Source organism: Notamacropus eugenii, chromosome 2, assembly GCF_028372415.1.
Source record: "Notamacropus eugenii isolate mMacEug1 chromosome 2, mMacEug1.pri_v2, whole genome shotgun sequence".
Taxonomy (NCBI): domain Eukaryota; kingdom Metazoa; phylum Chordata; class Mammalia; order Diprotodontia; family Macropodidae; genus Notamacropus; species Notamacropus eugenii.
In genome coordinates, this window is record NC_092873.1 from 105,024,651 (window position 1) to 105,051,665 (window position 27,015).

At 39.1% G+C, this 27,015-nt stretch overlaps 1 protein-coding gene across 1 annotated transcript; it reads right to left on the reverse strand.

The window, feature by feature from the left end:
• Positions 1 to 15,664: 15,664 nt before the first annotated feature.
• MRPS10 (mitochondrial ribosomal protein S10) lies at positions 15,665 to 26,402 on the reverse strand. Its single transcript, XM_072642152.1, has 7 exons — positions 26,292 to 26,402; positions 21,330 to 21,394; positions 21,162 to 21,234; positions 19,195 to 19,334; positions 18,063 to 18,171; positions 17,071 to 17,160; positions 15,665 to 16,597 (listed from the first exon to the last, which is right to left on the reverse strand). The coding sequence occupies exons 1-7, from the start codon at positions 26,400 to 26,402 to the stop codon at positions 16,514 to 16,516; spliced, it is 672 nt and encodes a 223-aa protein (XP_072498253.1). The 3' UTR covers positions 15,665 to 16,513.
• Positions 26,403 to 27,015: the final 613 nt, after the last annotated feature.

Genomic DNA, 27,015 nt, shown 5'->3' on the forward strand with positions numbered 1-27,015 from the left:
ACCTTTATTTCTCCCTGCAAAAAAAAAAAATGCAAGAGAATTAAAGAGCTGACAGAAGCCTATAAACAGACATAGAAATACATAATGCACTCAAATAACCTGTCAGCTCCCCTGGAAGAGAAATGAAATTGTGGTTGTCATTGGAAGAACAGCCTGACATTCTCTTGAAATCCCTTTCTCCCGCAAGGTCCTTTCCATACTTATAGTGCCATCCTATGCCTATCCCTAAACAATGTCCTCCTCCCCAGAATAGAAATGCACTTAGGGAATTGCTTAACAAAAAATCTACTTCCCACTGTGCTATCTGAGGAACAGCTTCTACCCACCTCTCAATGTCCTGGTAGTCGCTATCTCTGGATCTGATAAAGGACTAGAAAATGTTTATTATTCTGACTAGAACGCTAGATTCTGGGATTACAATGTCATTGGGAGAAGAGAAATCATCCCTTCTCTTTACAGAGGTTAAAGTTCCAGAATATTATCCATGAATTACTCTCTTGGGCTTCTATACAACGATATCTGTCCTTGTCATGTGCTTCTACGGTATACCACCATAACCTGCTTCATGGGGAAGGAAATTGTGTTTAAAGGAAGTATAAAGAAGTGTTTATACCTCTTACTCCTTTAGGAATATGGGGAAACTTCCCTAATTAACATAAGAGGATTAATGAGCGCTGAATATGTAATGAAAGCCACTAATGGGACACAAGGACTTCAGGCAATTGGCCATATTCCTTTATGGCTGATGTAAAAGGCATAAACTAACCAACTCTGTAATCTCTGGGGATTCAGTTCAGAGAATCAGTCAAAGAAAGGACCAGCTATGGAGGTAGCACTTAGCTGTCCAAGGGTTAATTCTTTACCTTTTTCCATGAACTCATGCAAGGGATGGGGATTTTCTCTTTTCTATCCCTCTCTTAAGCAAAGACACCCCTACAACAGAAGCCAGTGTTAGCAGCCATTGTAAGGAGAATTCAGCTGTTGAGTCAATCATGATTGAGTTGGTGATGTTGCCATTTTATGATGTGTTGTGGTGGAACCATTTCAAAAAATTCAGAATCAGACCACCTCTACTCCAAATATAGGCATTTATTGAGATCTATGCCTCTTATGAGGCAGGCTAAGTTCCAAGAGGAACCAGCAACTTCAAAGAAAGCAAGATGGATTTTTATAGGGTAAATATGCAATTACATAACAGAAATTATACATATTAAAAAGGCAGGAGGGGTTTGTTAAGGAATTAGGTAATAGAGGAGGGGTCCCAGTCACAGTGTAACTGTACATGTGATTACCCACAATGCATACAGAAAAACCCATTGGGGGGTTGTATGTATATATGATAATGATATTATAAGTCTCTTTACATTGCGAGTTACCTAAAGGACAGCTTTTGCTATTACTGTGCAGGTGCTTACTTACGGAAAGTCCCTTCTATTGTTTTGGGGTCCACATCCTGCTTGGGCATCCTAGTAGTGCTGCTTTTTGATTGGCTGAGTATTGTGGTCCTGTCCAAGACTAGATGGATGTGGTTGTGGTTGAGTGCATGGACATGCCGGCAGTTTTTGTGAGAAATATGAGTTCATGGACACACCTGTTGTTCTAGTGAATAGTGAGGCATATACGAGAAATTACGATTATTAGTTGGGAGTGAGGGCAATGACTAGGTAAGGGCAGTGGACCTGCTGTGCAGTGGGGCCTATAAGGAAGTTAGAACTTTGGGGCTGGGGACAGCATTATTAGGATTCCATCAGTGAGAGGAGTTAAGAGTTCACTCACTGGAGCTAGGTTCTGGCGCAGAGATGATAAGCCCCAGGTCTGAAACTCCTATTGTTCCTAGGGGATGGGTTACATTTATTTTGGTAGGTTCATAGTATTACTACAGTTCAGAATTGTAGCTGAGCCCTAAGTTATAGATAACAGAGAACACAACCAAGCATTAGAAACAACTACCCTACTCAAAAGGCTCGGCAAAGTAATCTCCTAACCTTAATCCTAAGTGCCATATCCCTTTAGAAGAAGGCAGAGGAGAAGATACTGGTAGGAGAAGAGGGTGGGAGAAGTGAACCTGAAGCATCAGAGGCAAGTAACCCCTACTTGCCCACATGTGCCAAGTTTGTTCAGTATCTGTGAACCTTGCCAATTCCGGACTCCATGCCTGCGTGTTCTTCATGCTGATACTGTATGTATTTGCAGAAGAATGTATTCTGGATTTATGAGGAAGTGCTTCTAGTACTGTTCTTATTGCATACTAGAAAAAGACTTTACTTTGAGCTAATTATATCCTCTGGTTCAGTACAGAAAAAGTAAGTACATTGATGGGGGTTCATGAAACTCACAGAGTCGTCATTCCTCAAAGAACCCAACCTGCAAATGTAAATTGAAGTAGCCTAAAAGGGCACCACATGTGTATGGACACAAACTCTACACCCTTCCAACACATAAAGCAAGTCCACTCTACTACACTCCAGTTTATTTTTTTTCCCCAAAAGTGGAAAAGAAATCTAAGAAAGAGAACAAACACCGTATCTCACTTTTATAGACTATGAGGAATAGTAGCTGATTCTCAGTCTGTGGGTCATCAGGAGTTTCCTGTTTGCTATCAGCACACGTATAGTATTCTACATTTCATGGAAATGCCTTCATACAAAGATTCATATACTGCAATTATATTGAGGGTACTAATCACATTAATCTTGATTTCCCTGATTGACCCTCCTTATACTTTTTCTTCCATTAAATATTTACTATCCCAATAGGGCAGCTAGGTTGTGCAGTGGATAGAACAACAGTTCAGGAGTCAGGAGGACCTGAGTTCAAATCTCACCTCACACACTAGACACTCACTAGCTGTGTGACCTTGGGCAAGTCACTTAACCCCCACTGCCTCATCCTGGGTCATCTCCAGTTGTACTGATGAATATCTGGTCACTGCATTCAGATGGCTCTGAAGGAGAAGTGAGGCTGGTGACCTGCACAGCCCTCCCTCACTCAAAACAAAGTCAAGTGCAAGTCATGTCATCATTTCTCTGATGGCAGGGTCTTCTTGGGCAAGGAAGGATGAACACACACTATCCCAATAAATTAAAGTGGGGTACTTTGGAATACATTGGTCCTTTTTCAAATTCACTAATTGGAAAGCATTTAAACTCCATTAGAATCAGAGCCCTAGCCCTAAATTCCAAATTCAGAAGGATATTAGGGAAAGTACTCAATTAGATGAGGAAATCGAACATAGGGAGAAGCAGAAGGTGTGACTGAGGGTTTGGCAATACGTGAGTTTGGCTTGAGCAGAGACTTCACAATAAGCAACAGGGGAAAATAAATAGAGAAGGTAAGTTGGGGGTAGAAGTAAAGGCCTGGATAGTACAACATTACAGAAACCAAAAAAATAAAGGATTTTAATAAGTATCAAAAACCATCATGAGATCAAAAAAGGATAGAGCCAAGATGGTGGGGTAGTAAGAAGGACAGCTGAGCTCCTCCCAACACAATCTCTTCCCAAAGATCTAGAAAGCCTACTAGATCAAGTCTTGATTAGGAAAACCAAGAAAAAAAATCATACTGAATCATGTTTCTAGCCCAGGAGACCATAGGGAAACAGAAAGAAGTCTGGGGACCCTGGAGACATGATCTGGCCAGTGATGTGCTGAATGGAACACTAAGCACTCAGGAATGCTGAGCCATACACCAGGACAAGAAGAAGGTCCCAGTTCTAGAAGTAGTAAACCACCCTTGTGCAGCATTCAGTTACAGGTGCCAACTGGCAGCTGTGATGATTATTACCCAGTTCCAGGTCACAGATCCAGGACTGAAGGTAGACAGAGAAATAGATGTGTGCCTAGAAATGCCATCCATAGTGAGGAGTCACAAACTCTAGAGAGAGTAAATTCATTAGTAATTAGTAAGCAGTGCCTGTGTGGCTCTAACCACAGGAGCAGATCAGCCTCTCAGAATCAGCTTCCAGCCCAGTCTGATGTCTGCAGTGGAATAACCTGGACAAGAATACCAGGTCAAAGAGGAGTCTGCAGTTCTGTCACTCTGAGTTTACAGAAATTTCCAGCTGGCTTACAGTGACTGAATCTAACCTAGTCTACTGGAACTTCCAAAGAGAGGCAAGCCAACAGGAATGTTGCACAGATCCAAACTCAGGTCAGGAACTTGCTGAGCTCACACCAGGAGGGCAGCGATCATACTTTACTGATCAGACTACTTTGGGAACACTAAAAGTTTGCAACTTCAGCCATCCCTAAGATCCTGAAATAAAACAACACTAAATGTCCCCAAGAAAGCAGCTAAAAGACCCAAGGAGACAAAAGTTCAGTTCAGATGTTCTCTCCAAAAGTATGTAGAACCCAGCTGTAACATAAAGTCCAAAGTCAAGAAGCAAGTTGGAAGTATAAGAAGAAGAAGAAAAATATTCCCACCAAAAAGAGTGATTATGATGACTGGAATTCCCAAAACAAACCTAGAAAAGAATAAATTTTAAAAAGGGTAAAGCCTTTTTTTCTTTGAGAAAAACACAGCCTGGGCACAAGTACAACCAAATGCCTAGAAGAGATTAAGCAAGTTTTGAAAAAGGCTTAAAAATTATTTTAAAAACAAAATGAGAGCACTAGAGAAAAAACAGGGAAGCAAAGGAAAACTATGGGGGAAAGACTTGGAAAGATAATTAACAGATTGGCACATGTGGTACAAAACCTTGGCCAAGAAAAAAAACTCCCTGGAAATTCAAATGAATCACAGAGATACTAATGATTCTATGAGCAAACAAGAAATATTAAAATAAAATCAGAAGACTGAAAAAAATAGAAGAAAATATAAGGCATCTCAGAGTCAAAATAACTGACCTGGAAAACAAGTTAAGGAAAAATAATTTAAGAAATTATTGGTCTACCTGAAAGCCATGACATCACATTTTAAGGAATCAAATGAAAACTGCCCAGATCGCTTAGAAACAGAAGGCAAAGTTGGTTTTGTTTGTCCTTCATGCTCCAAGAAGACCAAAATGACATCACAATGTCAGGGTCAGTGAACGGTGTGTTAGGCTGTGGCTGATCACACCAATACAAGCTTGGAAGGCTCTACCATTGGTTGGGCATAAACAGTCCACATGACCATTTGGGAGGGAGATGTCACTAAATTCACACATCTCACATTTCTTTTGAGCTACTGCAATTCTGCTTTGCTCATAGACCACAGCACCTTCTTTGACACGGGTACGCTGTGCTGAGCAATCCTGTGCCAGTGTCTCCCATGTCTCACAATCAATACCAAAGTTTCTTCAGACAGACCTTGAGAATATCCTTGCTTTACTTCTTTTGACCACCATGTGAATGCCTGCCTTGTGTGAGTTCTCCCTAAAATAGTCTTTTAGGCAAATATACATTTGACATTTAAGCAATGTGGCCAGTCCATTGGAGTTATGCCCTCTGCAGCAGAGTTTGAATGTTTGGCAGTTCATCAAAAGAAAGGACCTCAGTGTCCAATACCTTATCTTGCCGTTTGACCTTCAGAATCTTCCTGAGACAATTCAGATGGAAATAGTTCAGTTTCCTGGCATGGTGCTAGTAAACTGTCCAATTTTCACAGGCATACAGCAATAAGGTTAGCGCAATGGCTCTGTAGACCTTCAGTTTGGTAGGCAGTCTAATACCTCTTCTCTCCCATAAAGTCTTTCAGAGCCTCCCAAATGCTGAGTTAGGCCTAGCAGTGCATGTATCAACCTCATTATCTATGTGTACATCCCTGGAAAGTATACTGCCAAGGTGAGTGAACTTATCCACAGCATTCAAAATTTCTCCAATTTCTCCATTTGCTTATGGATGGATTCCACATCTGAATAATGCCATACTGACTGCAAGAGAATCTGTTATCCTGATGTTGGCAAGCCAAAATTAGCACAAGCAGCAGAGAATCAATACATACTTTGTTGCATCTCTCCAATGGTGGAATACTAGTCACTGCTCCAAGCTGTAATATCCCAGCTTCCTCATATGCCTCACTAGAATAGCAGGCATGTCCATGAACTTAACCACATCCATCTAGTTTTAGACAAGACCACAATAGCCAGACAGTAAGAAAACAGTGCCAACAGGATGTTGAACAGGATGTTTGACCACTAAATCACAGAAGGGATTTCCTTAAGTGGGCACCTGTGAAGTCATAGCAAAGAACTGTCCTTAGGCAAAATTATGATGTAGAGAGGTTTATTATAATTTCATTATCATACATTAACACCCCCTTGAATGGGCTTTTGTGTATGTATTCTGGGCAACCATATCTGCAGTTTCATCAAGGCTAGGATCCCTCTCCATATTAGCAAATCCCTTCTATATTTTAATATTCATACATTGTTATTCTAATGACATTATTTGCTCTATAAAAATTTCTGTCTTGCTTTGCTAAGCTGATGCTTCCTCTAAGGAGCCTAGTCCACCACTGAGAACATAATTCTCGATAAATGCCTTTGCTTGGGTTGGAGATGGTCTGAGTCTGAAGTCTTTCAAGACAACCCTGAAACACATCTTGATCCCCAACATTTTGCTGCCCAACATGGGGCAGTCTCCAATTCTAACCCCCTCCAACGCAAGGTAAGCCTTTCCCTTTCCCTTCTCTTAACTGGGGTCCCTCAAGTGCCTAGGAAGACTTGACAGACTGGATGCATCCTATTACTCATGCACCTGGCAATTTCCCTCTAAACAGGACACTGTGTTTGGGAACTTTGCAGTGAGCTCCCTGAACTCATTGTCTCCCTCTCCACGGGACACCACATGATGAGGTGAGTAGTAACTATAGAGGGAATTTCTTTAGGCTTATGACATTATGGGACAGTCCTCTCCATCCCACAGGACTCCCTCCAGCAAAACTGGAACAAAGTCTTACAAGAGCTTAAAAGGAGATGTCTCATATTTTTCTGTAATAGAACCTGGCTTCAACATAATCTAGAGAATGAAAAAAAGTGGTCTGATTTGTGAAGGGGGATTTCTAACAAGCCTCTCCAAGCTTTTGGACTTCCCCCTCTCACTGTCATTATCTGTGCGCTCTGTATTTGTAAGTTCTGAGTCTGTCTGTGGCACAAATGTCTGAGTGCTACTTTGTAAGATTTAAAATGTAGCCAACCAGAAAAACCTCTAAGGGCTCTAGCTAGACTCAATAGATTAATGAGCTTTCTTGTTATTTTGAGGTCATAGGTGAAAGTATGAACAGAGGGTTTGAGAGTAAATGGTTTGGAAACTGTTGGAAGGAAAAAGTTGGCAAAAATTTTCTTTCTCTCCCTCTATATTCCTGAACTATGACCAGATTCAGGAGTGTGGAGGGACAGACAAGAAAAAAATGGAAAGAGGAACATTTTCCCCTCAAAAAGCTGTTGGTAAAAAAATTTTCTTTCTCTCTCTCTACATTCCTGAACTGTGAACAGGTCCTGGGTTGTAGAGGGACAGACAAAAAAAAAAAAGGAAGAGAGAACCTTTTCCCCTCAGATCTAAGAGAAGATCATTTGACTGATCAAAGAAAGACAGATTTGAGGGCTGTGCCAATGAAAGTTTCAAGGCTGTACTTTGGAATAAAACTGTCACTTAAACCTTTTCTGGGCCACAAAAACGGAAAAGGTTTGTGTCACTTAGGACACAACCAAAAGGTAACTGAGTTTGGAATAGAATTTGGGAAGTCTTCCAAATTAAAGTTAAGTACTAGTTAATTTCAAAATAACTTTGTAAGTCAGTATGTGTGTTAAAATTGGAAACTTTATTAAATTATGTGAGGATTCTGTTTGTAAGAAGAAATCATGCTATGGGCAAATTAATAAGTTATAGGTTCCTTCTAAGATTGTGGAATCCAGATTTGAACTAAACTAAAACGTGCTTTTAAGTGTGATATGTGGAGTAGATTAAATTGTAATATCACATTGTCACTTCTACAGTCTTTGGTAGCAGATTTGCTGGAAATAGTGGACCCCATAATATGAAATGTTTGGAAAAAGTAGCATTTGTGTAAAATATAATATTACAGTTAGTATTAAAATCATAACTTATAGCACCAATGCAATGTTCACAACAACCATGGTGGCCATGAATATCACAGCACAATTCTGAATCGCAAAATATCACAGACTCTGCACATGGAAAACAGAACCAAAACATTTATTCAGACACCAGAAAGCCAAATCCATCACTGTAACAAAAATCTATACATGATAACAATTCAGAGAACAACACCATCCCCAAGCTTTCCCCCTGCTAGACTTCCCACAAACCAGCTCCATTAAACAAATCACAAGCAGATTCTCTTACAAAAAATCACAAACAAGCTCTTTCACTCACACTAGCCAACTGCCTACATCCTTCCTAGCTCTGACTGCTCTGAAGACTAACTTCCTCTCACCTCTCCTCTACCTCTGCCTCTTCCTGCTTCACCCTTCCTATTCCACCCATTCAGCAAACTCCTCCTGCCACAGGCTCCATGTAACTCAGACTCATGTGACTCAGGAAGGTCACATGGGCCTATTAATGAATGAGAAAGATCTCCCCATTTTAAATTATCATGACATAACCCTAGATTTTGTGTAATACAATTTGGAACATAGAACCAGGAATTGAATTCATTCTGGACACATTTTAAGGGAAATATTGTTTCTCCTAATTTGATGTTTAAAGAAAGTCAGAATTTATTATAGTATTTGGCACTAAGATAAATTGAGGAAAGGGATAAATTTGAAATTTGTTAATTGAATAACATTTAAGCAATTACCTTAGTTTATTCACAAGAGTGTAAAGTGCCTAATTATTATTAGTTCTTTAATTAGATATGACCAGTATATAATGTCAGTGGTGATGAGATGCTGAATATTCTATGAAAGATCATTTGGAAATGCATTCAAGAATATTAGAGTCATCTAATTAGTAATGGTTTAAGTTTCAAATATATAATATTGTTTAAAATTGGTAAACTTTTGCATTAGTTCCAGAGAGCATGTCATTTTCATCAGTCCAGAAGAATCTCGTAAAGTGGACAGGAAGCTCCTTCTTTGGGGTCCCTATAGATTTCCCCTTATTTTGTAAACTTGCCTGATCCCTGGAAACCATCTGTGTGGACAAGGTCAAGGACAAACCCTGGAAAAGAGCTTGTTTAGATTATAGAATTCCTAAACAATGAACTTGACTTGCTGAGAATTTGCTAGTTTATGTATAACATAGAAATGAGTTCTAACAATTTGTCTTTATACCAAGATAAATTAGAATTTGAGAAAGAAAAATAAGTGAAAGATGTTAAGTGAAATCTCTTATGAATGTGAAAGTTCTGGTAAATTTTTATTGCTTATTGCAACTCCACAAGAGTAAAAATAATTTTATCTAGCCCTAAGCTACGATTAGTGAAACTTGCTGTTTGAGGTAAAAGTTCCTGGGACTGTAAATGATATTGTTTTCAGTTTGAATTTAGATATAGTTTTCTGATGGCAGTAATCCACCTTTTCAGAGAAATGCCACAAATTATTGAAAGGGAATGTGATCCTGAACTGTTACAGGTGGAGGTTTGCATCTGGGAAAAAACCAAGAAGACAAGCTTGGCATCAGCATAAGGTGGGATCCTCCTGGCTCAGTTTACCCATTGTGTTCCTTTGAAAAGGAGTGTTTCCCACCTGGCTACTTCTGAGTCTGTCTATGAGGTGGAATTGTCACTGCATGGTTGGTTGGTAAACTGTGATTCTTACCTGAAATCAGAGCTAAGGATGCTTAACTTGTCATACATGTGCCCTTAGGCTTAAGCCTGAAGGACCAGTTTGAAGCTGGTATAATCATATCCCTGCTTTTTCCCTTTATAGCAGATTTCTATAATCAGAGCAAGTGGTCAGTAAAAGATATGTAAATATGTGAGATTTTGCTATTTTGTTCTGAATTTGTAGTCACTCCATGATCTAAGCAAGAGTTAAATTAGTGTTTAAATTTACCATAAGATTCAATTTCTGAAGTAGTTCATTCTTTCAGAATGATGAATAGAATTAGAGAAAGGCAAATAAGCTTGTGAAACAAAAATGGTAAATCTATTAAGCTGTGAGGTTAAAGTCAGGAACCTCTTTTTTGTTTGTCTGGAGAAGAGGATTTCTGTACAGTTCAAAGATAAAATAAGGTCCTTAAATATTTCAAAATGATGTAAGAATTGAATATTGGCACAACTGACTGAGGGACCTGTCATTGTATTAACTACTGAAACTAAATCAGAAACATCTTCAGTTTGGTTTGTGAAAGAGAATTTCAGAGCAATCAATTTTCTTAAAGGGGAAGATAACTTAAGAAATAAAAGTCAATTTCATTACAAACAAGTTTTATTATAAACAACTTATTGATATGCACTGTTTTGGAATTATTTAAGAATCCTCCCCACCTATCAGACTGGCTAACATGACAAAACAGGAGGATGATAAATGCTGGAGAAGATGTAGGAGAGTTGGAACACTAATTCATTGTTGGTGGAGCTGTGAGCTGATCCAACCATTCTGGAGAGCAATTTGGAACTATGCCCAAAGGGTTACAAAAATGTGCATACCCTTTGACCCAGCAATACCGCTTCCAGGACTGTATCCCCATGAGATCATAAAAATGGGAAAGGGTCCCATATGTACAAAAATATTTATAGCAGCTCTCTTTGTGGTGGCCAAAAACTGGAAATCAAGGGGATACCCATCGACTGCGGAATGGTTGAATAAATTATGGTATATGAATGTAATGGAATACTGTTTTGCTATAAGAAATGATGAACAGGAAGACTTCAAAGAGACCTGGAAAGACTTATATGATCTGATGCTGAGTGAAAGGAGCAGAACCAGGAGAAATTTGTATACAGCAACAACCACAATATGCGAGGATTTTTTCTGGTATACTTAGAACTTCATTGCAATGCAAGGACTTAAAAAATTCCCAATGGTCTTTTAAGGTAAAATGCCTCCCACATCCAAAGAAAGAACTATGGAATTCAATCGCAGAATGTAGCAGAACATCTTCTTTTGCATTACTTTTTGGTTTGTTATATGATTTCTCCCATTCATTTTAATTTTTCTATGCAACATGACTACAGTGAAAATGTATTTAATGGGAATGTATGTGTAGAACCTATATATAATTGTATGCTGTCTCGGGGGGGAAGGGGGAGGTTAGGAGGAAAGAGGGGAAGGGAAGGGGAAAAAAATCTAAGTTATATGGTAGTTATTGTAGAACACAGAAAATAAATTTAAAAAAAAAGAATCCTCCCAAGTCTTTTATTATAACTGGAGTAAAACCATACTCCTCTAAGTAAATTCTTTCGTATAACTGTTGAACCTAGGGGTTGAAAGCTTCCATTGCAAGCATTATTACTTATATTTTCATTCATAGGGTTGGATCTTCAATAGTATCTGGTCCTCCTAAAGGAATTGGAATCAGAGTGGAAACTAAAAAAAAAAAAAAAATTAACAAATTCAGATAATTCTAAATGTTAAATGCAGATGATTCTAATGGGGTTCTTGATTTCTCTTTGATTTCTCCCATTCAGTTATCACTTTTAATTATTTTGTTGCTCCTGGGGGACTGGGGGGAGGGTTGTATATTGAATTTTCTTGTCAGTTTTGTGTCTTCCAGACCACAGCCCATTCACCTATGGTCGGCATCAAACAGTAGATACCAGCCTATACCCACCCATCATGCTCTGGATATGGCCAATGCTCAGTTCCAGTCAACCTCCTTCCCAGGACCCAGTGACAGCTCTACACCCCTTGTCAGCTGGAAGAAACTACCAAAGACAAGACCTTCATCCCTCTCCCAAATGAATTTTGGCCCCTGCTCTTTGACGGGGGATTGATGGAATCCTAGTCACTGCCCTCAACCCCAATAGCCTTTTCAAATTAAATAATTTATCATCAGTGTGGTAGTTGACCTTGATGCCATTTTTGTCCTTGTTGAGGGCATTTGACAATATTGCTGAAAACAAGTAAAAAAAGAAAGAATTCACCAGTTACCTCTCTCAAGAAATCCCCAAATGAAAACTCCCAAGGATATTACAACCAAAACCCAGAAATTTCATGTCAAAGAAAAAAATACTCCAAAAAGACAGAAACAATTCAAATACTGACCACCACAGTCAGGATCACACACAATTTAGTTCCCATCAAAATAAAGGAGTGTGAAGAGTTTGGAAAACTCTGGTCTGTTCCACAAAGCAAATAATATAGGTTTACAAACAAGAATAACTTACCCACCAAAACTGAATATAATGCTAAAGGGAGAAAAAAATAGACCTTTAACAAAAGAGGCCTCCCACACATTCCTGATGAAAAGACCAAAGCTGAGTAGAAAACAAAACGCAGGAATCAAGAGAAACATATAAAGATAAACATGACTGACCAATCATAAAGGACTAAACAAGGTTAAATTGTTTATACTCTTATATGGGGAGGTGATACATGTAGTCCCTCAGAACTCTACCATCAGGGGGTCACAAAAAGAGAGGGACTGAGAATTGTTATGTTTTTGATGACCTTAAAAGAATGGAAAAGGAAGAGGAAGAAATGGGAGAAATTATCTCACATAAATGGGGGTGCACAAATAGAAGTCTATGAAAAGAAGGACAGGGTGAGGGGTGGAGTGAATTACACTTAAAATGCTATCTGAACAGGTCAAACAAGGGGGGACTACACACACAAACTTAATTGATTACAGAAATACATTTAAGTCAATAGGAAAACAAGGGAAAGGGGAGAAGGAAAAAGGAGGAATAAAGGTCAGAATGGATTAAGGGAGGAATCAGTCATAAGCAAAACAAATTCTAACTTCAGAGGGTGGATTTCAAAGAGATAGGGACTTAAATGAAATGGTAAGAACCTGTTTTGGGGCTGTGGGTGACAGAAAAAGAGGGGCAGTAGAACAGAAGCAGATTATATCACTGGGGCTGAGCTCACACCTTCTGTCTCTCATTATTCTTTTTTTAAAAAGGGGGGGGCAGGAAACAAAAAGTGTAAGAGAATAATGGAAATACACGATTAAAAATCGCAACTGTGGCTATGAATAGGATGAATTCACCCACAAAAAAGAAGACTATAGCAGAACGGATTAGAAAGCAGAATCTAATCATATGCTACTTTTAAGAAACACAGCTGAAACAAACAGATGTGCACAAAGTTAAAATAAGAGGTCAAAGTAATATCTATTATACTTCAACTTAAGTTAAAAAAAAAGCAGGGGTAACAATCATGATCTCAAAAAAGCAACAAAAAAATAGACTTGAGATAAAGAAAAAAACTACAATTTGTTCAAAGGTACCATAGAGAATGAATTTATATCAATATTAAACATATGCATGAAATGGCATAGACTCTAAATATTTAAAGAAAAAGTAAATGAGTTACAGAGAGAAATAGATAGTAAAATAGAATAGTAGGGGACAATTTACTCCTCTCAGATCTAGATAAATCTAAACAAGCAGAATGTAAAAAATGAAGGGCCTCAACAGAATTTTTTTAAAGTTCAATAGTAGAACTCTAGAGATAACAGAAAAAAGTATACATATTTCCTCTCAGCTGTGTGTGGCTCCCTCACAAAAACTATGTATTACAGCATAAAAACATCACAAACAAATGTAGAAAAGCAGATATATTAAACACACTTTTATGGACAACAATGAAATAAACATTATATCCAATAAAGGTTATTAAAGAAATGATTAAAAGTTCATTAGACTAAATAATTTAATCCTAAGGAATGTGTGGATCAAATAATAAACAATAGAAATATTAAACTTTATTTAAAATAACATACCATTGAGACAATAGAAACAATTTGGGGGATGTAGCCAAAGCATCCCAGAATTTATAGGAAAAAATTTATGTCACTAAGCACCTTAATCAATAAAGGGCCAGATCAGTAATTTGTACATGCAAGTAAAAAAAAAACTGGAAATCCCCAGAGATCCTTGGACCACACGTTGAGAACCACTGCTATAAGCCACAGACAACACAGAATGTAGAAAAGCTAACCTTGAAGTCAAGACCATCTAGGCTGAAGTCCTACTTCTAACATATAATAGGCAAATCACCTAACCTCTCAGTGTCTCAGGAAATACCCTAAGGCTGTAAGTTATACTGCAGTTATATTACTATATTGGTAAGAGCATGTTTCTTTAGTGGGAGTTCCCTATATCATAAGATCAGAGGTCTGGACCTAAAAACCATTACGATACAGCAGTAGGCATTGTATTTTAAAAGGCAGAAAACCTGAAGGGTGTGTCTGTGCACGTGTATGTATACATATACATACACACAAAGAACTAGGTCCTGATCTTTGTGAATTTCAAGTGACTGTATATATTCAAATCTGCATTATTGAAAATAATAATGTAAAATATAGTAACTGGCTCCAACCCAATGGAAATATGCAATACCAATCTGAGAATTCCACTTCAGAGGAATTCATTACTCTAGTATTCTAATCAGGACTTAGTTCTATATGTATATAAAAACACTCACATACATATACCTAATAATAGCTAACATTTATATAACCCTTACTATGTGCCAGGCATTGTGCTTAGTACTTTATAAATTTAATTTCATCTGATCCTCACACCACCAGGAAGTAGATGCTACTATCCCCATTTTAAAGAGGAGGAAATTGAGGCAGAGTTTAAATGACTGACATAGGGTCCCACCACTAGAGTCTGCGATCAGATGTGAACTAAGGTGTTCTTGACTCCAGGTCTAGTGTTCTATTCACTACACCACCTACCTACTGCAGCATATGTATACATGTATGTGTATATACATGTGTGTATTTTTGTGTTTGCAATCTCAGTCTGAAGTCAAAGAAATCATTCAAATGATTTTGCTCTGTAGTTACAAATAGCTACAGTGGGCTCAATTCCCCGGTACATCCTGTCTTGTTGCCACTAAGAATCTCTTTTGTGTTTAATAGTTGCTTAACCAGTTTCTAGCAGTTAGAACTGTTTCCACACTTAAACTTCTACCTGGGGCACTTGTGGATGACAGAAACTACTGAGGAAGACTAGAAGCTAGAAGACATCATGAAACAGAAGGCGGCTGTGTTTCTCTTTTTCACATGCTGTAATTCTGTTTATATGAATGATATATGTCTAATATAGAAGCAAAATATGTCACTAAAGCTGTGATACTCGATACTAAGCTGAGGAAAAAGTGGTATTTCAATTTACAAAACAAAACGTGTGTTGTAACTGTTCATTACTAGGCTGTAACCTCCCTGAATAGTGGGCTTGGTTCTTTATACCATTACCACTCACCCAACACAAACACATCTAACTCAGTATCTAAACAAATGTCGAACAAATATTTGTTGAATGAATAGAAAAGTGAACTCATCTCCAAAGTGAACCACTTCCAAAAAATAGCAAGCATTTTTTTGCACTGAGGAGAACTGATCCTGATATACACAAAACACTGCACTAGGTATTTATAAAAACATTGAATACGATTAGTGTAGAAACCAAAAGTAACATGTAAAACTACAACTTTCTTCTCCTACCATTCATCTTACTCTTCTTCCACAGCACCTACCAAAGCAGAAATATCATGAATACTTAATGAATAAGTGAATAAATGCAGTATCTACTTTCTTGTGAACTCACATGTCACTATTATGTAGCCTATGTAGAAAAAATTTGGAATCTGGGCTATAAAATAACACATTCACTTTATTGAACCCCATGTCAACATTCATTATCACACTTTCACCCCTAACCCCTGAAGAACATCACAAATAGGCTCATTTTATTAACTCAAAACATCCTAATTTTAAGGATTTGAGTCTGAATCAAACAATACAAAGCTGAAAAGCCTGCCAACACGTTAACGGGACTCCAAAGTAAAATAATGATTAGAGCAAGAAATCATAGCATAAAAGGAGAACTGGACTGGAGTCTGACACGTCAGTGACCCGTCAGTGACCCGCCACTGACCCGCCACTGACTGCCTGAGGGATCTCGGACAAGAGGTTTCCCACTCTGGACCTCGATGAGAAACCATCTGTTAGTAACAATAAGAAACCAACTCCTCTGGAAGATATAATTCTAGCCAGTCTTTATCAAAAAATGGCAATGTTTCATATAAAAATGTTCAAAAGTGCTTATTATTCTCTCAACAGTTGAAAAAAAATTCAAACAAGAAATAAGTTTAAAATATGCTGATTTTTAAATGAACAGATTTCATTCAAATGCCAGTCAATCCGTGCTACTGAATTAACATCTGTGTGTACAGGTCTTAACGTATTTCTTTTATCATGCAATGGTTTATAAAGGTCCTTGTTCACAGGTCCTAAAAGCAGGACCTGAAATAATAAAGGCCACAAGTAACTTTCAAAGATGTCCTTTACACTGCTGTTCTGTTCCCCACCAAAATTAAACTGCTTAATACATAGAGATGAGCAGATAAAGGAGATTTTAAAGAAACTCTGCTGAGTGTAATCATTTGTGGCACGGATGTACAGATATTTCCATTTCAAAACCAAACGTAAGAAGATTATCTTCATGCTTTGCTTGCTTTTTCTTCCTTGCCCACCATTTCCCAAAGTGGTTCCTTGATGTGTTCTGGTAACCGTTCTAACCTGGTCTGTAAAGAAAATAAAAGCCATTTTCATCAAGTAAATAGACCATATGATATGACTTTTAACGTTGAGCCTCCAGCCACAGTGGTTTCTAAGTGGCTCTACATATATCCCCTTCCTTTTGGCTCCTCTGACTTTCCACAGAGCTTTGGAAGGTGTGGAGCAAGATTATGGAAAAAAATAGCACCTCCCCTTCATCCACATTTCTCCTGTCCATCAACCACTTCTTTAGTGAAGGGAGAGTCAAGAGGCTTGCATTGGCAGTGGCAGGATTATGTTCTGGTGCTCCTTACAGTGTTGGGATAGGGATTGGGATGAAGGATTTAGTTAGTGCCTGTAGTGTCTTCTACCCCCACCCCCATATCTCCACCCTGCCCCACCATTTCTACTGACGTGGCAAACCACAAATAAGACTCCAACATGTCAGTGCTACAATTTACAATTTTCTCTCAGATGAAGGAAGAAATCCAAATCATACCTTTGTTACTTCCATGGCAACACCTTCAGGTAGGTTTCGTTGGATATATTCCAAATAGACATCTGCTGTACTTCCAGTCAAATGCTGTAACTATAAGAGAAAAACAACACTCAGTCTATAATCTATTAGGGCATTATGCCACACAATTATGCCACACAGACTTTGAATTACAGAACAACTAAGGAATCTTAGAATAATCTAGTCCAGCTTTCTCATTTTGCAAAAAGAGGAAACTGAGGCCCACAGAAGGGAAATGACTTCCTTTAGATCATACAACTAGTTAATGGCAGAGCCTAGATTAAAAAAATCAGGTCTCACACTACCTAAGTCTTACTTGGGAAAAAACTCACAAGTAGGACTATTTCTGAATGTTCCGTATTTCCCTACTAGCCTATAAAGTGAAAAAAGAACAAGGGCTTATTTAATCTTTGCATATTACACACTGCCTAGTACACAGTAAGTGTGCTAATAAATGTGAAAGACACAAACCCCAAGAAGACTGAGTAAAATTCCCAAGCTTAATTAATAGTCATGAGATTAAGTTGAATTTACTGAAAGTGCCAAAATATCAGATTAAATAATGTGTCCTCTAACCCACTGCTCCCATCACCTGGTGTGCCATAGATTTAGAAAAGCATTGACCATCCTGATATATTTAATGTAAGAGTTAGAGATTTTGAAGGAAACCTAAGAACTATTAAAATGCTACTATGTCATTTGCAACATGGCCATCAAAAACTGTTATTTCTTGGACAAGACAGACAAATTTCTAAATAAGAATTAAGAGATTAAATAACCCAATATGTCATTCCTTTGTACCAAGTATACATGACACTTTAGGATGAACTTTTCTATCTTCAAGTCAAAGAGCTGGAGTTGACTGAAAATAAACAAGCTTATTCAATAACAGAAATGATGTAATATTCCATCACACATAATGTGGAACTTTTCAAATAAATATTATCTGAATTTCCTGTCTGAAATCAACTGACCTCTAAACACCTGTAATATGTTCTCATTTCATACTGAACTCTGTGCTTCTTGAAAATATGTACTGATTTGAGAAGAGTAAGACGTTCTATTTTCCTTGGAGGTTCATGTCTAAAAAGAAATAAGGCAAATAAAGCACTTAAGACAAGTGATATTAAATCCTAATAAATTCAATATATGGTGCATAACTTTGTTTAGTCTAGCTGATACCCAATTATTGGGGTTAGCTATACTTTAGTCTTCTTTTTGTCAAGTTTGCTGTCTGTAACTACAACTGCCACATTAGTGTATACGTCCAAATAATTCAATATACACAAAGGAACACTTTCCCATGAAATCAGGCATGCATCTTATGCATAATTCACCACTAGCATTAACCCTTCTAAAAAAATTACTGTGGCATATCCTTATTGTCTGGATCCATGAAACATGGAGGGTCAAATCAGTGTGTCAGATAACAGCATTTGGCTCTAGAAGATTTTGCAAATTTTAGGAAAGATAACCATTACCGTAACAGTCTAAATACACTGTTCACTTTTAAATTTTGCATAAATGGAGAAAGAGTCCAACTCAGAACCAGGAAGATGTGAGTTTAAGTTCCATCTCTGACACATGCTGGCAGTGTGACCCTGGGCAAGTCACTTAACCTCTTAAGGCTCTAAGCAACTCTTTAGGATTGTAAGTTACAGAAAAGGTGTTGAAGTGCATTGATAGAGGGTGTTTCCTCATCAGGGAATTCCCTATACTAATGTAATCAACCACAGGTATATGCGCTAACCCCTACAAAGTAGATTATGGGATACACAGGTTCTTACTATTCATGGGTAGACAATATTTACAAAACATCCCAAAAGGCCTAAAGCAGGTAAAGATACAAACAAAACTGTTCTACTTAACCCCCTCCCTAATGGCAAAAGGCCACAGAAAATCACCTGTTACAGAAACTTAATTAGCCTATAGCTGACGTTTAGTGGACAAAAGAATTCGCCATGCTGACTCCAGATGATAATCCTAAACCCCATATTCTAAGTTATTTAGAATTTCTGTCCCAATTAAAGAATTTAGATCTATAATGCCCTTCTCCTGTACTTTTAGAAAGTGATATTGCAAGACAGCAACAATACTGATACTTACACTTTTTTAATGGAGATACCAAGTTCTTTAGCAGCAAGTACAGCAAAGTATTCATAACTATCCAATACAGCCCTATCATGGCCTTTTACTAAAACTGAGAGGCGCTTATATAATGTATCTGGTTCATCAGAAATGGAGATCTAAAGTTAAATAATAAAAAAGGAAGTTAAATAATTATGACATAATTTACTACTTATATCTAATTGTGGAAATTAGCACATCATTCCTGCTATTTGTATAGCTCAATATTTTATTAGTCAAAGGGAGAGAAATGACAGTGAAAGCTATTACACACTGTCTTAACCATCCTTACTTCACAGACCATGTAGAAGATTAACTGTCAGAGAATTTCAACACGACCACAGTCAAACAAGATCTACACAAAGCTAACTCAAAAGTGTTTTTCATAAAGTATGATGCATCATGCCATCAGAATGTTTAAAAGTAGTCTGAAAGGAAAGAACTTATAAAGTAATCTATGAAATTTCTTTTCTTCATATTTGGAGTAAAGATGCAATATCAAAGGAATGAAAAATTAACTCTTTCTTAGACTTTCTTCCTGTACATATTTACGTATGTATGTGTGCATATATATGTATATATATATGTGCGCATGTGTGTGTATATATATATGTACATATGCGTATATATATATACACACACACACACGCACACATATATAGGTATGTACATGTTGTTGTGTTCATCCTTCGATGCCAAAGAAGATCATGCCATCAGAGAAACAATGACATGGCTTGCACCTGACTTTGTTTTGAGTGAGGAAGGGCTATGCAAGGTCACCAGCCTTACTTCTCCTCTGAAGACGTGTGTGTGTGTGTGTGTGTGCGTGTGTGTGTGTGCATGTGTGTGTGCGTGTGTGTGTGTACATATACATATATATGTATATATGATATAGTTTTTGAACCTACAATAGTTACTCATTCTTAGCTGAAGAGTTATGACATTATACATAACTGCTCCCTTTCTGCCACCTTAATATTTCTGGGTCACCTCCCTGAAGAAAATCAACTTTTTCCCCGAATGTTGATCCAATGGTACCTCATCTTACTTCACTCCCAAAAAGCAATCTTTTTACTCCCAAACAGCAATTTACATACAGTCAACTTCCAAAGATCAAAAACTGAGTTCCTGGAACTGTAGATGTTGCCCAGCCAAATCAAGCTTATCTGATACTAGTCTATGGTTTTGATCCAGCCTGGGGGGTGGAGGTGCTAGGGCAGGAAGAGGAGACAAGGATACTCTGTCATTTTCTGAACCAATACTTACTCTTTCACTGTTGTAAATGATCAATACTTAAGTGAATGCAGATTACTTTAAATAAAAATAATTTTCAAGATGAGTATATGTATTTTCAAAACAGAGAGAAAACAACTTCCTACAAAAATAACATGATTTATTGTTTATTATTCTGCTATGCTGTTCACTTTATACTAAATTAAGAATAGAAATAGTAGAAACTGCACAGGCTATACATCACAGTGTGGTATGAAGTAAAAAGTGCTGGATCTGGGAGTACTGAATCCTAGGAGGGCTGGGTTCAAGTTGAACTTTATCACTTCCTGGTTCTATGTTCTATGTACATGCTACATAGCTGCCTTAAGCCTTGGTCTCTTCATCTTTCAAGCAGCACTAATAACACCTTTCTGATTTAAAGGATTGCCTTAAATAAATGTGAGCTATTTAATTAAGTTACTTCTTTGGAGGTACTTAAATGACACTCATCTACCCAGAATGAATGAATGAACATACAATATATCAGTGCACTTCATAGAGTATTTTATTCCCTGCTACTGAGGGTTTACCATTACCCTAAAAATTTCTTACCTCCAAAGATCTGATTACACAATTGGGCAAATGACCCCAAGTAAAATGTGAGGTAAATATATTTTTCTGTCCTCTTTCTAGAATTAACATTAAAATAAATAGAGCAAATGTGGAATACGTACCTTAGGTTTCTCCATACCACTCCTGACATCCATATGCAAGCTTGAAAACTGCACCCACTTCAAATAGGTGTTGCTAAATACAAAAGACACAAAAATCAAGAAGACTGAGTAATATATCCAAATGGCTGCTTTGTTGTCCAAATCAGAATTACTGGTCGTTATACTCACAAAAGAAAACCATCTTTCTTTGCTATAATGTTCTCAGGATGGCTTAGAGAAAAGATCCTTGGACTCTAAAAAAAAAAAATCAAAAAGATACTAGTTTAAGATAAAAAATTTTTAAAGTAATAATGGTTCTTTGTTCTATGTACATGCTACGTAGCTTCTTTAAGCCTTGGTCTCTTCATCTCTCAAGCAGCACTAATAACACCTTTCTGATTTAAAGGATTGTCTGAAATAAATGTGAGCTATTCAATTAAGTTCTAAAAGAAATTGTGAACTTCTGTTAAAGTACAGAAATTTCTTGGCTTTACTAAGATCAATCAACTAACATTTGTTAAGTTTCTATTATGAGAAAATTGCCAGACTACACAACTGACAGCAGGGCCAATGACAAGAAAGGGCTATGTGTGAAAATAGCCTTCATCTGAATTCAGTTTGACTGTCTTAAATATATATATATGTATATATATATATATATATATATATATATATATATATATATATATATATATATATATATATATATATATATATATATATATATATATATATATATATATATATTTTTAGGTAAGGAGGGAGAAGAGTAACTTAGGAGAGATTCAGGAAACTTTTTATTTTAGCCAGTCATTGGAAAAAAAAATGGTAGATTACTTGAGCATTTAAGAAAGAAAAAAAGACCTAAATAATAGCTCAGGACCCAAGAATGATGATCTCATTGGATCACAGAGCTGAACAGACCCAGAGGCTACGTAATCTGACTCAACTCACATTTGATAAATAAATTCCCTTTACAGCATCTCTTAAAAAAACAGCCATCCAGTCTCCCTCCTCATTAGAGAATAAGAGAAACAGAAGGGCTCTCGGACATCATCCAGTCCACCTAAAAACTTCTTAAAGTTTTGCTTTTTCTCTGTTCCCTCAAGGTAAGTCTACTCTTCATTCCCAGTCATTCTATACAGTACCAGCTGAACTTGTACATTCCCCTTTTTCTCATCCCCTTTGGAATAGCTCTTTCACATTAGAATTCTTTAAATGTGTGAAGTCAGCTGTCATGTCTACCATGAATCTCTTTTCTCATGTGGTTGTTGTGAGGGTATCACTGTACAGATCATAAAGTATTATATAATTGCAATCTATAATCAATTCGTTTTACATATGCTCCACTGAAGTCTTAACTCTGAGGCCTCATGCCAGCATGGAGGTTATCTTGGTCTCCCAAATAGCTATAGTCAGCTAGAAAAGCCCTGGTTTCAATCAAGGTCAGAGTGATGGAATGTGGTCTTGCCTCTAAGTGTGGGCAACCTCATTGCCAAAGAATAGGTCACTTGGAAATGAACTTTTTAGGCCAAAATTTGTAAAAATAAATGTACTAAAAGTGAAGCGGTTTCTATCTGAATTGATGGAAGGAATACCTACACTGATGAAATGAATCTTGTGAATAAGAAAAGTGTATTTGTCAGTTAGTCAAACAAAAAACATTTATCATGCATCTACTTTGTGCCAGGCACTGTGCTGAGCACTGGGGATACAAAAAGATGCAAAAGAGTCCTCACCCTCAAGAAGCTCACAATCTAATGGAGGACACAAGCAAACATATACAAACAAGATATATACAGGAAAAATAGGAAATAATTAAAAGGAAAGAACTAGACTTAAGAGGGGTTGGGAGAAGCTTCCTGTAATAAGAGAGGATTTTAGGTGGGACTGGAAAGAAGCTAGAGGCAGAGATGAGGAGAGAGAGCATTCCAGCCAATGGAGTTCAGTCAGAAAGAATGCCTGGAGCTGAGAGATGGGAGTGTCTTGTTCATGAAACAGCCAGGAGGCCTGTATTACTGAATCAGAGACTATGTGGTAGGGAGTAAAGCGTCAGAAGACCAGAAAACTGCGGGAGGGTATGGGGGGAAATGTTACGTTATGAAGGGCTCTGAATGCTAAGTTGAAGATTTATATTTGATCCTAGAGACAAAAGGGGGGGCCAACAGAGTTTGTTTGTTGCTGTTGCTGTGGTTGCTGTTTAGCGGGGAGTGATAGGACTAGATTTTAGGAAAATCACTTCTGAAGCTGAATAGAGGTTGGATTGGAGTGGGGAGTGACCTGAGGTAGACTGATCCACCAGCAGGTTATTGCAGTAATCCAAGAGGTGATGAAAGCCTATACTAGAACAGTAACAATGTCAGAAGAGAGAAGGAAGTATATCTGAAAGATGTAAAGGAGAAATTGAAAGACCTTCACTATGGGGATATGGGGAGTGGGAGATTGTGAGCCTGAGGAACTAGGAAGATAGTGCTGCTCTCCACATAAATAAGGAAGTTAGGTGGGAAGGAGGATTTAGGGTGAAAGTGAAGTTTAGTTTTAGACATGTTTAGTTTATGATACATGGTGGACATCCATACTTTAAGATTTCTGAAAGACAGTTGGATATATGAACTGGAGGTCAGCAGAGAGGTAAGGACAGGATAGGTACATCTGATCAGCATAAAGATAGTAATGAAATCCATGGGAGCAAATAAGATCAACAAGTGAAGTAGCAGAAAAGGAGAGGAAAGTCCAGAACAGAGAGTAGTGTCCTAAAGGCCTAGGGAATAAAGTATCAAGAAAAAAGTACCAAAGGATTCACAGGATAAGTGATTTAGAGCTGGAAAGGCCCTTAGAAATTATCTGGTCCAACCCCCTCAATTTTACACATGAGGAATCTGAGGCCCAGGGGGTAAAATGACTTGCCCAAAGTTATCCAGCTTACAGTGCAAAGCCAGAATTGGAATCCGCATCTTCTGACTCCAAACCCAGTGTTCTTTTCCAATACACCATGCATCACAAACAATAATTATTAATGTTGTATACTGAATTGATATTGTAATGCATTTTCAGAAAAGGAGGTAATCAGTGATGAAATGAAAGCCAGCATTAACAGAGGAATAACTGGTATTCATAACACATAAAAAGCCTTGAGTCCATGTCGTATTTACCCCAGTGAAGTATAAGCTCAAAGACAAGGCCCATTTCATTTCTGTCTGGGTATCCTCAGCACTCAACACTGTCTTTCTCAGAGGAACATTTGGATTGAGAAGGGCCTGCAGCCCAAGGGGTGGGTGGATGTTCTACAGGAGGACATGGCTAACAGTCACACAGGATGACGGAAATAAGCATGGCCAAAGGAAATTATGAACTCACTTAAGGGTGATACGGTGGATAGAGAACTGTGCCTGGAGTCAGGAAGACCCAAGTTCAAATTTAGTCTGAGACACATTAGCTATGTGACCCTGGGCAAGTCATGTAACCTGTGTGCCTCAACTGTAAAATGCAGATAATTGTAGCACCTATTACTGTAAGGATTAAACAAGGTATTTCTAAAGCCCTTAGCACAGTGCCTGGCACATAGCAGGTTCTATGTAAATGGTTACTCCTCATCCCTTTCCCCTTCACTTAACTATAGTAACTATCATAACCCATTCATATCGGGCTTTACAGCTTACAGAATGCCCTCTGAAGCAGGGGAAAGAACACTGGACTGGAGAAGGCCTAGTTCTAGTCTATGCAGACATTTAATAATTGTGGGTATCAGCTTCCTCTCTCTGGCCCTCATTTTTCTGATCTATAAAATGTAGTGATTGTACTAGGTGCCTTCTGTGCTCCCTATGAGTTCTGAGATTTGTTTTCTAATAGTCTATATACTAAAGTCCCTCCCAGCTTTGACATTCAGTGTTCTGTGTTTTCACATTCTAAGCTGAGTGCTTCCCAGATATGCTCAGTGTTCTAACTATCTATGTTCTAAAGTTCCTTCCTCCCTGATATTATATATCACATCCTAACATTCTTGGTTCCAAGGCCCTTTCCAGTTCTTACTGTCTACCTTCTAAAGAACAGAGCTGGATTCTGGCATTCTAAGCTCTGAGTTCCTTCCATTTCTTAACATTTGATATTCTAAAGTGTTGTAAATGCTCTAAGAACTCTCTAGACCCAGAACTCCTTTCAGTTCTAACATTCTATATTTGACAACTAACTGTGCACTAAACTAAATGTTATAAAAACCTTAGGCTCTGTCATTCTACTGTATTGTTTTCATATAGTAGGGTAACAGTCTGTCAGTCACCTCCAAGCTCAAGTTGGCCTCCAAGACCAAACACAAAATGTTCCATTGGACATCCAAAGCCTTTTAACCTAGTCTCCTCCTATCTTACCAGTTTCCTCACCCTCACTCCCTGTCATCACTGGTACTCTTACATCCAGGGCCACCGGCCTTTCTTGTTCCATGAACAAAACGCTCCATCCCTCGGCTTGGGGTATTTTCCCAGCCTGTCCTTCAGGCCTGGGGCATTACTCTGCCTCCTGGCTTTAAGTTTTTAATTTAATCCCCAATTAAAATCCCATCTTCTACAGGGAGCCTTTCCCAAGCCCTCTTCACTCTGGTGCTCTACCTCTCTTAACAACTTCCTAATCACCCTAGGATAAAGAGCTTGTGGTACACGTTCGCTGTCTCTCCTACTGAGCTGGACGTTCCTTTCGGACAAGGGCTATCTTCTCCCTCCTGCAGCCCCAGCGCTTGGCACAGCGCCTGGCACAGAGCAGCAGCTTCACCAACGTTTGCTGGGCTCCGAGTGCCCCCCGGCTCCAACGCCGCAGGTTCTAAAGCTCTGTGTTCCCGGCTGAAAGCCACCCAGACGCTCTAGGCTTGGAGCCCCTTCGCGGGCTAACGTTCTAGGCGGAGATTCTAGCTCCAGCCCTCCTTCCGGCTCTGCCATCCTATGAGATGGATCGATAACAATGCTCGGAACGCTGCCGTGCCCGGGGGCTTCTGCCCCTCTCCCAGACCGACAGCCCGCGACGCTCCCGCGCGCCTCTGGGGCGAGAGGAGCCGGGACACGAACCACGTCCCGGCCGCCATTGCGCCCAGGTCGAGAGCACACGACGGTCGCCCCAGGAAGCCGCCGCCCGGCCGCCCAGTCCCCCGCGTCCCTCCTCGGTCACCTGCCACAGGCCCCGACACACGAGCCCGAGGGCAGCGCGCGCAGCCATTTTGCCGCTTGACTCCTCCCCCAACGTCACTTCCGGGGGCGGGGTTCCGTTTTCCGTAACCATAGAGTTTCCTCTAGTGGAAAGAAGGTCCGGGCGAGATCAGAGCCGTTCTCCCATGGAAAGGGTCATAGAGACAGGCTTCGGCGGATACGAGGGGCGGTCTCCTGAGTGACCTTGGGAAAAGTCACTTCTCTGCAGTCTTTGCCAGAAAGGCGGTGCTGGGCCGGCAGCACGCGCGCGTTCACTTAGATGTTGGTAGTCGGGGCGAAGCTCACTTCCGATCCCTCTTTCGTACTGGGGAGGAAGGAGGAGATGTAACTCATTTCTGTACAAGGAGCGCGCGCAGCCCTTAGCGCACCAGGAATCCAGGAAGGCGCCCAGAGGAGCGTACATACCAGACCACACGAAATAAAGCTGTGCCGCGGGAGCGAGGGAGCTCGGCTCAGCCAGGACAGAAGGTTCGGTTCCTCCCCCAGAGGTTCTAGTGTGACGTGCTGGGCTGGGTCCGAGGGAGACGGCCCCAGCACCCCGAGGCTGTCCACACTGCGGGTCAGAAGGGTCTGAGACACTGCGAGGTGGGAGCCTCCCAGAGCCTGAGAAGAGCCGGAAGAAAACCTGAAGAATTCTCGTCCTCACCAACGCTGCCTTGCCCGTCCCACAGGCCAGGGCCGTGATC

Bases quoted from the DNA above. Each gene is read 5' to 3' on its own strand.
- MRPS10 (XM_072642152.1), bottom strand. From the start codon at position 26,402: ATGGTTACGGAAAACGGAACCCCGCCCCCGGAAGTGACGTTGGGGGAG. The intron at 21,235-21,329 runs GTGAGTATAACG...TTTTGTATTTAG, and splicing joins AAGAAAGATGGTTTTCTTTT to CAACACCTATTTGAAGTGGG. The intron at 18,172-19,194 runs GTAAGTATCAGT...ATTTCTTTTTAG, and splicing joins GGTATCTCCATTAAAAAAGT to ACATGAACCTCCAAGGAAAA.